Genomic DNA, 12,902 nt, shown 5'->3' with positions numbered 1-12,902 from the left:
AACCGGTGGCGCGGACACCCACTCGCGCACCACTCCCGTCCAGGAGAAGCGCGCGATGGGCTCGGGCTCCGGCTGCGGCTCCGGCTTGATGGGGGACGGCGGGGCCACCGGCGGCACCATGCTGTCGCCCGCCGCGGAGAGGGCAAGGGCCTGCGCCATTGCCGCCTCGTACCGAGCCTCCTCTTCCGCCTCCGCTCTGCGCCGCTCATCCTCCTCGCTCTCCCGGTAGACGACCGCAAGGGTTTGCCGGCGACGAGGGAGCAAAGGGTGGCAGATGTGGACGGCGAGTTTGGATGAGGACGGGCCCGCCGCACGGTCCGCTTAAAAAAGGACGAGCGCCGTCGCTGACGCGTGGGCCCGTCGTCATAAATTAAGCTGACCACATGGGCAGCGGGTAGCTGGACGGCCGCCATGTGGGGACGCGGCGGATAGCGAGAAGGCGCGCGAAGCGTCCGTTCGGCGTCCGCGCCGACGCATTTGGGGCGCAAATTTGGGCCGCAAATGCGTCGGCGCGGACGCGACGCAGACATGATTTGGGTTTGGGTCCGTGCGTTGGGCCGCCACTTTTGTCCGTGCCGACCCAAACGGACGCAGGCGGACGAAATGGGTCGGCCCTTTGGAGTTGCTCTAAGAGTATCTCCAGCCGTTCAGCCCCCCAGGGCGCCGAAAAAGAGCGACCTGGGGGCGAACCGGCGCTAGATTGGCCCCTGGGGGCGACCTAGCTCCCAGCCACGCCCCCAGGCGCCGCCCCCAGCCGCGGGAAATTCAAACATAGTCATTCCCGCTCACAAAATAGACGCCACAAATCCGGCGATCAAGCGGCCACAAGTTCAGCGATCAAATGAAAAGTTCGGCGTACAAAAAGCAGAAAGGACGCGCGTGCGCATCAGACGGCGAGGTCGGCCTCCGGCGTCGGCGGAGGCGGCGTGCGCGGGCTTGGCGGGGTCTCTGTGCTGGGCGGCGTCGGCGTGGCTTCTGTGCTGCGGGGAGTCTCGGCGGCATCATCGCTCAGGCTTGGCGGCGGCGGCGGCGTGGGCGGCGTCATCGAGGGAAGCTGGTTCAAGATGAGGCCATGCTCCGCCAAGTACCACGCCTTGACCGCCTCGTCGTTGCTCTGGAGCATGTCCGCCCCGCCCAGCAGGAAAGCCAGGTCGGTGTTTCTCTTCTTCGCGGCGACGTTGGTCCGAAGTAGGTCGAGCTTGACGGCGCTGCTCGACATCAACGCCGACCACCAAGCCTCGGTCTTCTCTTCACGAAGGGCGGCCCAAGCCTATGCTTCGGCGAGGCAGTGCTCGATGGACTCCTGCACTCGAGCGGTAGCCGCGTCGGCGTGTTTCCCCTTCTTGGCACCTTTGTTGCCGTCCGGCCGCCCTTCTGACGTGCCCGGAGTAGGCGCGTCCGGCTTGTAGGTCTCCTTGGCCTTGTCGAGGGTACGCCGGACTTCCGCCCACTTCTCGCACATGTCAATGCGCTTGTAAACGTGGAGGTACTTGAATTCGGCGTCGTTGTTGCCCTGCCGATACATGGCGAACATGCGCAGCAACTGCGCGGAGGAACAAACAGTTGGCGGGTGCACACGGCGAAGAGAGGAGGGAGACCGGCATGCCATACCTGATCCTCAACGCTGGGGCCGCTCTCCGGGCGAGCCGCGACCTCCTCGATGATCCCATGCCATTTGTTGCACGCCCCCTGGATACGCCCCCAATGGTTCGCCATCGCCTTCGCCCCGCGCTGCATGTAGACGCCTTTAAAGTAGGGGTAGACGAGCTTGCGCTCGTCGAACTCGGCCTTGATGCGCTCCCAGTACGTCTCGATGCTCTGGTTCGTGCCGGTGGTCAGGTCGAGGCAGACGACTTTCCATGCTTCGGCGAGGCATTCCTCCTTCTTGGACGCCCACTTGATGCGCGGCTCGCCGGACCTGGCTGCCCGCTTCTTCTTCTTGCGCCTCCTCGCCGGAAAGGTCGCTGGCTCCTCCTCCTCCTCCTCCTCTTCGTCCTCCTCCTCCTGCTCCTCCTCGCTGTAGACGTAGCCGAGCTCGCCATCCATGCCGCCGCTGAGATCCACCATGTCGTCCGGGGTGACGAACTCGGGAGACGCGGCGGCCGCAGCCGAGCCTATCGCGATGATGTCGTCCATGTCGGCCTCGGTCTCGTCGGTGTCGCCGAGGTGCGAGAAGGGCAGCGCGCCACGGCGGAGAGGGGGCGTCGGGGAGGACACGTAGGCGGGCGGCGAGTAGTTGTATGGAGGGTACTGCACGCCGGCGAAGGCACGCGAGGGCGTGCGCTGGGCCGGGTGTCCATGGGGAAAGGTGACGTTGGGGTTGAACCCGCCGTGCGCGTCCCCGTCGGCGTAGACCGGCGAGGGAGTGCATCCCCATGGCTGCGGCGATGGAGAGCCGACACCTTGCTGGCCCCAGGGTGCGTACTGGGCGTGGCTGCCGGGTGGATTCATCATCCCCGCGCGAGTCACCTCGTGTTGGAAATATGCCCTAGAGGCAATAATAAATTGGTTATTATTATATTTCCTTGTTCATGATAATCGTTTATTATCCATGCTAGAATTGTATTGATAGGAAACTCAGATACATGTGTGGATACATAGACAACACCATGTCCCTAGTAAGCCTCTAGTTGACTAGCTCGTTGATCAATAGATGGTTACGGTTTCCTGACCATGGACATTGGATGTCGTTGATAACGGGATCACATCATTAGGAGAATGATGTGATGGACAAGACCCAATCCTAAGCCTAGCACAAGATCGTGTAGTTCGTTTGCTTAGAGCTTTTCTAATGTCAAGTATCATTTCCTTAGACCATGAGATTGTGCAACTCCCGGATACCGTAGGAATGCTTTGGGTGTACCAAACGTCACAACGTAACTGGGTGGCTATAAAGGTGCACTACAGGTATCTCCGAAAGTGTCTGTTGGGTTGGCACGAGTCGAGACTGGGATTTGTCACTCCGTGTAAACGGAGAGGTATCTCTGGGCCCACTCGGTAGGACATCATCATAATGTGCACAATGTGACCAAGGAGTTGATCACGGGATGATGTGAGTTACGGAACGAGTAAAGAGACTTGCCGGTAACGAGATTGAACAAGGTATCGGGATACCGACGATCGAATCTCGGGCAAGTAGCATACCGATAGACAAAGGGAATTGCATACGGGATTGATTGAATCCCCGACATCGTGGTTCATCCGATGAGATCATCGTGGAACATGTGGGAGCCAACATGGGTATCCAGATCCCGCTGTTGGTTATTGGCCGGAGAACGTCTCGGTCATGTCTGCATGGTTTCCGAACCCGTAGGGTCTACACACTTAAGGTTCGATGACGCTAGGGTTATAGGGAATAGATATATGTGGTTACCGAATGTTGTTTGGAGTCCCGGACGTCACGAGGAGTTCCGGAATGGTCTGGAGGTAAAGATTAATATATGGGAAGTCCTGTTTTGGTCACCGGAAAAGTTTCGGGTGCTATCGGTAACGTACCGGGACCACCGTGAGGGTCCCGGGGGTCCACCAGGTGGGGCCACCGGCCCCAGAGGGCAGCGTGGGCCAAGTGTGGGAAGGGACCAATCCCTAGGTGGGCTGGTGCGCCTCCCACAAGGGGCCCAGGGCGCAGGAAGGGGGGAAAGGGGGAAACCCTAGGCTAAGATGGGCCTAAGGCCCATCTAGTGGGGCGCCCCCCTCTCTCCCCCCCTTTGGCCGCCCCCAAGTCCCATCTAGGGCTGGCCGCACCCCTTGGGGGGGAACCCTAGATGGGGGCGCAGCCCCTCCCGCTCCCCTATATATAGTGGGGGTTTTGGGGCTGCCAGAGACATGAGACTTCCTCTCTCTTGGCGCAGCCCTACCCCTCTCCCTCCTCCTCCTCTCCCGCGGTGCTTGGCGAAGCCCTGCACGATTGCCACGCTCCTCCATCACCACCATGCCGTTGTGCTGCTGTTGGACGGAGTCTTCCCCAACCTCTCCCTCTCTCCTTGCTGGATCAAGGCGTGGGAGACGTCACCGGGCTGCACGTGTGTTGAACGCGGAGGCGCCGTGGTTCGGCGCTTAGATCGGAATCAACCGCGATCTGAATCGCTACGAGTACGACTCCTTCATCCGTGTTCTTGCAACGCTTCTGCATCGCGATCTACAATGGTATGTAGATGCACTCCCCTTCCCCTCATTGCTAGATTACTCCATAGATTGATCTTGGTGATGCGTAGAAAATTTTGAATTTCCGCTACGTTCCCCAACAGTGGCATCATGAGCTAGGTCTATGCGTAGTTTCTATGCACGAGTAGAACACAAAGTAGTTGTGGGCGTCGATTTTGTCAATTTACTTGCCGTTACTAGTCTTATCTTGATTCGGCGGCATTGTGGGATGAAGCGGCCCGGACCGACCTTACACGTACACTTACGTGAGACAGGTTTCACCGACTGACATGCACTAGTTGCATAAGGTGGCTAGCGGGTGTCTGTCTCTCCCACTTTAGTCGGATCGGATTCGATGAAAAGGGTCCTTATGAAGGGTAAATAGAAATTGGCATATCACGTTGTGGCTTTTGCGTAGGTAAGAAACGTTCTTGCTAGAATCCCATAGCAGCCACGTAAAACATGCAACAACAATTAGAGGACGTCTAACTTGTTTTTGCAGGGTATGCTATGTGATGTGATATGGTCAAAAGGATGTGATGAATGATATATGTGATGTATGAGATTGATCTTGTTCTTGTAATAGGAATCACGACTTGCATGTCGATGAGTATGACAACCGGCAGGAGCCATAGGAGTTGTCTTAATTTATTGTATGACCTGCGTGTCAAAGAAAACGCCATGTAATTACTTTACTTTATTGCTAACCGTTCGCCATAGTAGTAGAAGTAATAGTTGGCGAGACAACTTCATGAAGACACGATGATGGAGATCATGGTGTCATGCCGGTGACGAAGGTGATCATGCCGCGCCTCAAAGATGGAGATCAAAGGCGCAAGATGATATTGGCCATATCACGTCACTTTATGATTTGCATGTGATGTTTATCATGTTTACATCTTATTTGCTTAGAACGACGGTAGCATAAATAAGATGATCCCTCACTAAAATTTCAAGAGACGTGTTCCCCCTAACTGTGCACCGTTGCGAAGGTTCGTTGTTTCGAAGCACCACGTGGTGTGATAGATTCTAACGTACGAATACAACGGGTGTTGACGAGCCTAGCATGTACAGACATGGCCTCGGAACACATGCGAAACACTTAGGTTGACTTGACGAGCCTAGCATGTACAGACATGGCCTCGGAACACAAGAGATCGAAAGGTCGAACATGAGTCGTATAGTAGATGCGATCAACATGGAGATGTTCACCGATGATGACTAGTCCGTCTCACGTGATGATCGGACACGGCCTAGTTTGACTCGGATCATGTATCACTTAGATGACTAGAGGGATGTCTATCTGAGTGGGAGTTCAATAACAAGATGAACTTAATTATCATGAACATAGTCAAAAGGTCTTTGCAAATTATGTCATAGCTTACGCTTTAGTTCTACTGTTTAAGATATGTTCCTAGAGAAAATTTAGTTGAAAGTTGTTAGTAGCAATTATGCAGACTGGGTCCGTGAACTGAGGATTGTCCTCATTGCTGCACAGAAGGCTTATGTCCTTAATGCACCGCTCGGTGTGCTGAACCTCAGCGTCGTCTGTAGATGTTGCGAAACATCTGACATACACGTTTTGATGACTACGTGATAGTTCAGTGTGTAATGCTAATGGTTTAGAATTGTGGAACCAAAAGACGTTTTGAAACGTCGCAGAACATATGAGATGTTCCGAAGACTGAAATTGGGATTTCAGACTAGTGCCCACGTCAAGAGGTATGAGACCTCTGACAAGTTTCTTAAGCCTGCAGACTAAGGGAGAAAAGCTCAATCGTTGAGCATGTGCTCAGATTGTCTGAGTGCCACAATCGCTTGAATCGAGTGGGAGTTAATCTTCCAGATGAGATAGTGATGGTTCTCCATAGTCACTGCCACCAAGCTATTAGAGCTTCGTGATGAACTATAACATATCAGGGATAGATATGATGATCCTTGAGCTATTCGCGATGTTTGACACCGCGAAAGTAGAAATCAAGAAGGAGCATCAATTGTTGATGGTCAGTAAAACCACTAGTTTCTAGAAGGGCAAGGGCAAGAAGGGATACTTCATGAAATGGCAAATCAGTTGCTGCTCTAGTGAAGAATCCCAAGGTTGAACCCAAACCGGAGACTTCTGTAATGAGGGGAACGGTCACTGAAGCAGAACTACCCTAGATACTTGGTAGATGAGAAGGCAGGCAAGGTCGACAGAAGTATATAGGATATACATTATATGAATGTGTACTTTACTAGTAGTCCAAGCAGCACCAGGGTATTAGATACCGGTTCGGTTGCTAAGTGTTAGTAACTCGAAATAAAAGCTGCGGAATAAATGGAGACTAGCTAAAGGTAAGATGACGATGTGTGTTGGAAGTGTTTCCAAGGTTGATGTGATCAAGCATGGCATGCTCCCTCTACCATCGAGATTGGTGTTTGCGTTGAGCATAAACATGATTGGATTATGTTTATCGCAATACGGTTATTCATTTAAGGAGAATATGGTTACTCTGTTTATTTGAATAATACCTTCAATGGTCTTGCACCTAAAATGAATCTCGATCGCAATGATACACATGTTCGTGCCAAAAGATATAAAATAGTAATGATAGTACCACATACTTGTGGCACTGCCATTTGAGTCATATTGGTATAGAACGCATGAAGAAGCTCCATGTAGATGGATCTTTGGACTCACTCATTTTTGAAAAGATTGAGACATGCGAACCATGTCTATTGGTATATATGCATGAAGAAACTCCATGCAGATGGATCGTTTGGACTCACTTGATTTTGAATCACTTGAGACATGCAAATCATACCACATGGGCAAGATGACTGAAAGGCCTCGTTTTCAGTAAGATAGAACAAGAGAGCAACTTGTTGGAAGTAATACATTTGATGTGTGCAGTCCAATGAGTGTTGAGGCATGCAGTGGATATCGTTATGTTCTTACTTCACAGATGATTTGAGTAGATACTGAGTGCATTTACTTGATGAAACACAATTCTGAATTATTGAAAGGTTCAAGTAATTTCAGAGTGAAGTTGAAGATCATCGTGACAAGAGGATAAAATCTCTGTGATATAATCATAGAGATGAGTATCTGAGTTACGAGTTTGGCACACAATTAAGACATTGTGGAAAGTGTTTCACAATTAATACCGCCTGGAACACCACAGTGTGATGGTGTGTCCGAACATCATAACTGCACCCTATTGGATATGGTGCATACCATGATGTCTCTTATCGAATTACCACTATCGTTTATGGGTTAGGCATTAGAGACAACCGCATTCACTTTAAATAGGGCACCACGCAATTCCGTTGAGACGACACCGTTTAGAGAAACCTAAGTTGTCGTTTCTTAAAAGTTTGGGGCTGCGATGCTTATGTGAAAAAGTTTCAGGCTGATAAGCTCGAACCCAAAGCGGATAAATACATCTTCATAGAATACCCAAAAACAGTTGGGTATACCTCCTATTTCAGATCTGGAAGCAAAAGTAATTGATTCTAGAAACAAGTCCTTTCTCGAGGAAAAGTTTCTCTCGAAAGAATTGAGTGGGAGGATGGTGGAGACTTGATGAGGTTATTGAACCATCACTTCAACTAGTGTGTAGCAGGGCACAGGAAGTTGTTCCTGTGGCACCTACACCAACTGAAGTGGAAGCTTATGATAGTGATCATGAAACTTCGGATCAAGTCACTACCAAACCTCGTAGGACGACGAGGATGCATACTACTTCAGAGTGGTACGTGATCCTATCTGGGAAGTCATGTTGCTAGACAACAATGAACGTATGAGCTATGGAGAAGCGATGGTGGGCCCATATTCCGACAAATGGTTAGAAGCCATGAAATCCGAGATAGGATCCATGTATCAGAACAAAGCATGGACTTTGGTGAACTTGCCCGATGATCAGCAAGCCATTGAGATAAATGGATCTTTAAGAAGAAGACAGACGTGGACGGTAATGTTACCGTCTATGAAGCTCGACTTGTGGCAAAGAGTATTTTCACAAGTTCAAGGAGTTGACTACGATGAGATTTTCTCATCCGTAGCGATGCTTAAGTCTGTCGGAATCATGTTAGCATTAGCTGCATTTATGAAATCTGGCAGATGGATGTCAAAACAAGTTTCCTTACCAGTTTTCGTAAGGAAAGGTTGTATGTGATACAATCAGAAAGGTTTTATCGATCCTAAGGATGCTAAAAGGTATGCTAGCTCCAGCGATCCTTCCATGGACTAGAGCAAGCATCTCGGAGTCAGAATATACGCTTTGATGGAGTGATCAAAGTTTTTGGGTTTATACAAAGTTTGTTAGAAACTTGTATTTGCAATAAAGTGAGTGGGAGCGCTGCAACATTTCTGATAAGTATATGTGAATGACATATTGTTGATCCGAAATGATGTAAAATTTCTGGAAAGCATAAAGGGTTGTTTGAAAGGAGTTTTTCAAGGGAAGACCTGGATAAAGCTGCTTACATATTGGGCATCAAGATCTATAGAGATAGATCAAGACGCCTGATGATACTTTCATAGAATGCACACCTTGACATGATTTTGAAAGAGTTCAAAATAGATCAGCAAAGAAGGAGTTCTTGGCTGTGTTACAAGGTGTGAGTATTGAGTAAGACTCAAGACCTGACCACAACAGAAGAGAGAGAAAGGACGAAGGTCGTCCCCTATGCTTTAGACGTAGGCTCTACAGTATGCTATGCTGTGTACCGCACATGAAGTGTGACTTGCCATGAGTTGGTCAAGGGGTACAATAGTGATCCAGGAATGGATCACGTGACAGCGGTCGAACTTATCCTTAGTATCTAATGGACTAAGGAATTTTCTCGATTATGGAGGTGAAAAGGAGTTCGTCGTAAAGGGTTACGTCGATGCGAACTTTGACACTAATCCGGATGACTCTGAGTAGTAAACCGGATTCGTATAGTAGAGCAGTTATTTGAAATGGCTCCAAGTAGCGCGTGGTAGCATCCACAAGATGACATAGATATTCGTAAAGCACACACGGATCTGAAAGGTTCAGACCCGTTGACTGATAACCTCTCTCACAAGCATAACATGATCAAACCAGAACTCATTGAGTGTTAATCACATAGTGATGTGAACTAGATTGTTGACTCTAGTAAACTCTTTGGATGTTGGTCACATGGTGATGTGACCTATGAGTGTTAATCACATGGTGATGTGGACTAGATTATTGACTCTAGTGCAAGTGGGAGACTGTTGGAAATATGCCCTAGAGGCAATAATAAATTGGTTATTATTATATTTCCTTGTTCATGATAATCGTTTATTATCCATGCTAGAATTGTATTGATAGGAAACTCAGATACATGTGTGGATACATAGACAACACCATGTCCCTAGTAAGCCTCTAGTTGACTAGCTCGTTGATCAATAGATGGTTACGGTTTCCTGACCATGGACATTGGATGTCGTTGATAACGGGATCACATCATTAGGAGAATGATGTGATGGACAAGACCCAATCCTAAGCCTAGCACAAGATCGTGTAGTTCGTTTGCTCAGAGCTTTTCTAATGTCAAGTATCATTTCCTTAGACCATGAGATTGTGCAACTCCCGGATACCGTAGGAATGCTTTGGGTGTACCAAACGTCACAACGTAACTGGGTGGCTATAAAGGTGCACTACAGGTATCTCCGAAAGTGTCTGTTGGGTTGGCACGAGTCGAGACTGGGATTTGTCACTCCGTGTAAACGGAGAGGTATCTCTGGGCCCACTCGGTAGGACATCATCATAATGTGCACAATGTGACCAAGGAGTTGATCACGGGATGATGTGAGTTACGGAACGAGTAAAGAGACTTGCCGGTAACGAGATTGAACAAGGTATCGGGATACCGACGATCGAATCTCGGGCAAGTAGCATACCGATAGACAAAGGGAATTGCATACGGGATTGATTGAATCCCCGACATCGTGGTTCATCCGATGAGATCATCGTGGAACATGTGGGAGCCAACATGGGTATCCAGATCCCGCTGTTGGTTATTGGCCGGAGAACGTCTCGGTCATGTCTGCATGGTTCCCGAACCCGTAGGGTCTACACACTTAAGGTTCGATGACGCTAGGGTTATAGGGAATAGATATACGTGGTTACCGAATGTTGTTCGGAGTCCCGGATGAGATCCCGGACGTCACGAGGAGTTCCGGAATGGTCCGGAGGTAAAGATTTATATATGGGAAGTCCTGTTTTGGTCACCGGAAAAGTTTCAGGTGCTATCGGTAACGTACCAGGACCACCGTGAGGGTCCCGGGGGTCCACCAGGTGGGGCCACCGGCCCCAGAGGGCAGCGTGGGCCAAGTGTGGGAAGGGACCAGCCCCTAGGTGGGCTGGTGCGCCTCCCACAAGGGGCCCAGGGCGCAGGAAGGGGGGAAAGGGGGGAACCCTAGGCTAAGATGGGCCTAAGGCCCATCTAGTGGGGCGCCCCCTCTCTCCCCCCTTTGGCCGCCCCCCAAGTCCCATCTAGGGCTGGCCGCACCCCTTGGGGGGGAACCCTAGATGGGGGCGCAGCCCCTCCCCCTCCCCTATATATAGTGGGGGTTTTGGGGCTGCCAGAGACATGAAACTTCCTCTCTCTTGGCGCAGCCCTAACCCTCTCCCTCCTCCTCCTCTCCCGCGGAGCTTGGCGAAGCCCTGCAGGATTGCCACGCTCCTCCATCACCACCATGCCGTTGTGCTGCTGCTGGACGGAGTCTTCCCCAACCTCTCCCTCTCTCCTTGCTGGATCAAGGCGTGGGAGACGTCACCGGGCTGCACGTGTGTTGAACGCGGAGGCGCCGTGGTTCGGCGCTTAGATCGGAATCAACCGCGATCTGAATCGCTACGAGTACGACTCCTTCATCCGCGTTCTTGCAACGCTTCCGCATCGCGATCTACAATGGTATGTAGATGCACTCCCCTTCCCCTCATTGCTAGATTACTCCATAGATTGATCTTGGTGATGCGTAGAAAATTTTGAATGTCCGCTACGTTCCCCAACACCTCGGCCTCGGCTTGGTCCGCCGAAGCCGCAGCCGCACGCACCGCGTTGTCACGGGCCTTCTTGGCGATTGCCCTGTTCCGCCAGTCGGCGGTGACAGCGTCCCGTCGCTGAACTTCCGCCCTTCACTCAGCGTTTGTCATGCCCGGTGGCTTGGACGGCGGCGCCCTCGGCTTCCTTTGCTTCGGCTGGGCGACGGAGGCGGTCGCGGTTGCCGCGGCGCGGGGACGACGTACTTCTTCGGTGGCATGGCGGCAGGCTGGGAGGCGAGCGAGAGGGAGATTGGCGGGAGGAATGGAGGGAATGGGAGGGAAGTGGGGGAAAAGCGGGAAGAAATGGCGCGAAGAGGAGGCGCTCGACTCGCCGACAGGGCGGACCCACGCGCCCTTTTCGCTTGTGCCGGCGGCCCCCAGGGCGCCGGGTTCGGCCTGGGTCCGCCGGCAGCAGTTTCGGCCCGAGACGGCGGAAACGGGCTCCTGGGGCCGCGACTGGGCCGTTTTTTCGGTGCCGGCGCGGCCAAAACGCCTGGGGAGGGCCTGTTGGGGGCGCGGTTGGAGATGCTCTAAGGTTGTTGCTTCCCTGGTGGCCTCGGTGCTCCGTGCGCCTCCTTCTACCTTTCCAAACAAAATCGTCTGACCCAAATTCAGTTTTATAGATGACTTAAAGCATCTACAGCCGGACGCCTCAAACGATCTCTCATACGCCCGCGGACGCGCCCGGTCAGTGACCGGACAGGAGAGAGAAGGAAAAAATGTGACCCAACCGGACCCCTTATATCATCCCTATACGTCCGGGCTGTCCGCAAACTCTCATATCCATCTCAAATATGGGAAGGATATGAGGGCTCGCGGACGCGCCTGGGCAGTCCGCCACGTTGGATGCGGCCCCACCCCGGACCACCTTTTCTCTTTCTTTATTCATTATTTTCTTTCTCTCTCTTCATCTTCACCAATCACACGCACTCGACCGGACATATGAGAAAGAAACGAGGAGTGTGACTATGCGAACAGAAAAATAGGGGCTTAAAACAGACACGCCCGGAGCGCGTCCGCGGGCGTTTGAGGGGTCGATTAGAGGCACGTGGCTGCTAGACTGATAATTAACAGAAATCTTATTGGGCGAAAGCCAACCAGGGGGAAGGGTCCAGCGCACGCCCTTTCCACCGTTGTACGGATCTCCGCGCAAGGCCGCTGCCATGTCATATTTGGAAACTAGTACATTGTAAGACAAAAGGCAACGACCGTTTTACTATTCCAAACAAACCCACACACCACACTGGCTAGTGGCGTGGTCTTGCACATGGGATACATGTGTTCAGATCCTAGGGCCTCCTCTCTTTTTTTGCCTTCTTTTAGGTACATGTCAATTTTTTTCTAGAAAAAATCAACATGGCAGTTTATAATTTTTCGAAGTATGTCACATTGCAATTTAAACATTTTTTTTCACAAGTCAAGTTTGTTTTTTGTACATGGCATTTTTATTTAAGAGTTGACATTTTTTCATTAAGAGATGGCATCTTTATTATTAAAAAATGGCATTTTTATATTGAAAGAGATGGCATTTATATATGAAGAGATGACATTTTTCTGATACCATGGCATTTTTTTCTTTTGTTGACATGGCATGTTTAAATACATTTTTTGACATCCATGATTAATTATTGATATTAGAGGACGGCACTTTTATGAATTAGCATGGCAATTTTTTTAAAAAAATTAGTTTTTCCCATTTTTAATAACAAATTGACCCCCCCC

The 12,902-nt window shown here is 50.8% G+C and overlaps 1 protein-coding gene across 1 annotated transcript; it reads right to left on the bottom strand.

Annotated features, from left to right (window-relative positions):
• Nucleotides 1-628: 628 nt before the first annotated feature.
• Nucleotides 629-11,713, bottom strand: LOC141021115 (uncharacterized). Its single transcript, XM_073496042.1, has 3 exons — nucleotides 11,151-11,713; nucleotides 1,612-2,469; nucleotides 629-1,543 (listed from the first exon to the last, which is right to left on the bottom strand). Exons 2-3 carry the CDS (start codon nucleotides 2,452-2,454, stop codon nucleotides 1,271-1,273), a joined length of 1,116 nt encoding a protein of 371 aa, XP_073352143.1. The 5' UTR covers nucleotides 2,455-2,469; nucleotides 11,151-11,713; the 3' UTR covers nucleotides 629-1,270.
• Between the last annotated feature and the right edge of the window lie 1,189 nt (nucleotides 11,714-12,902).

The sequence above is a fragment of the Aegilops tauschii genome, chromosome 1, assembly GCF_002575655.3.
Source record: "Aegilops tauschii subsp. strangulata cultivar AL8/78 chromosome 1, Aet v6.0, whole genome shotgun sequence".
Classification (NCBI taxonomy): domain Eukaryota; kingdom Viridiplantae; phylum Streptophyta; class Magnoliopsida; order Poales; family Poaceae; genus Aegilops; species Aegilops tauschii.
Note: the sequence above shows the minus strand (reverse complement) of the source record. Positions and strands in the feature narration are given on the sequence as shown.

Excerpts from the sequence above, each read along its gene's own strand:
- LOC141021115 (XM_073496042.1), bottom strand. The coding sequence starts at position 2,454 with ATGATGAATCCACCCGGCAGCCACGCCCAGTACGCACCCTGGGGCCAG. Across the intron at positions 1,544-1,611 it reads GCCCCAGCGTTGAGGATCAG|TTGCTGCGCATGTTCGCCAT; the intron begins GTATGGCATGCC and ends TCCTCCGCGCAG.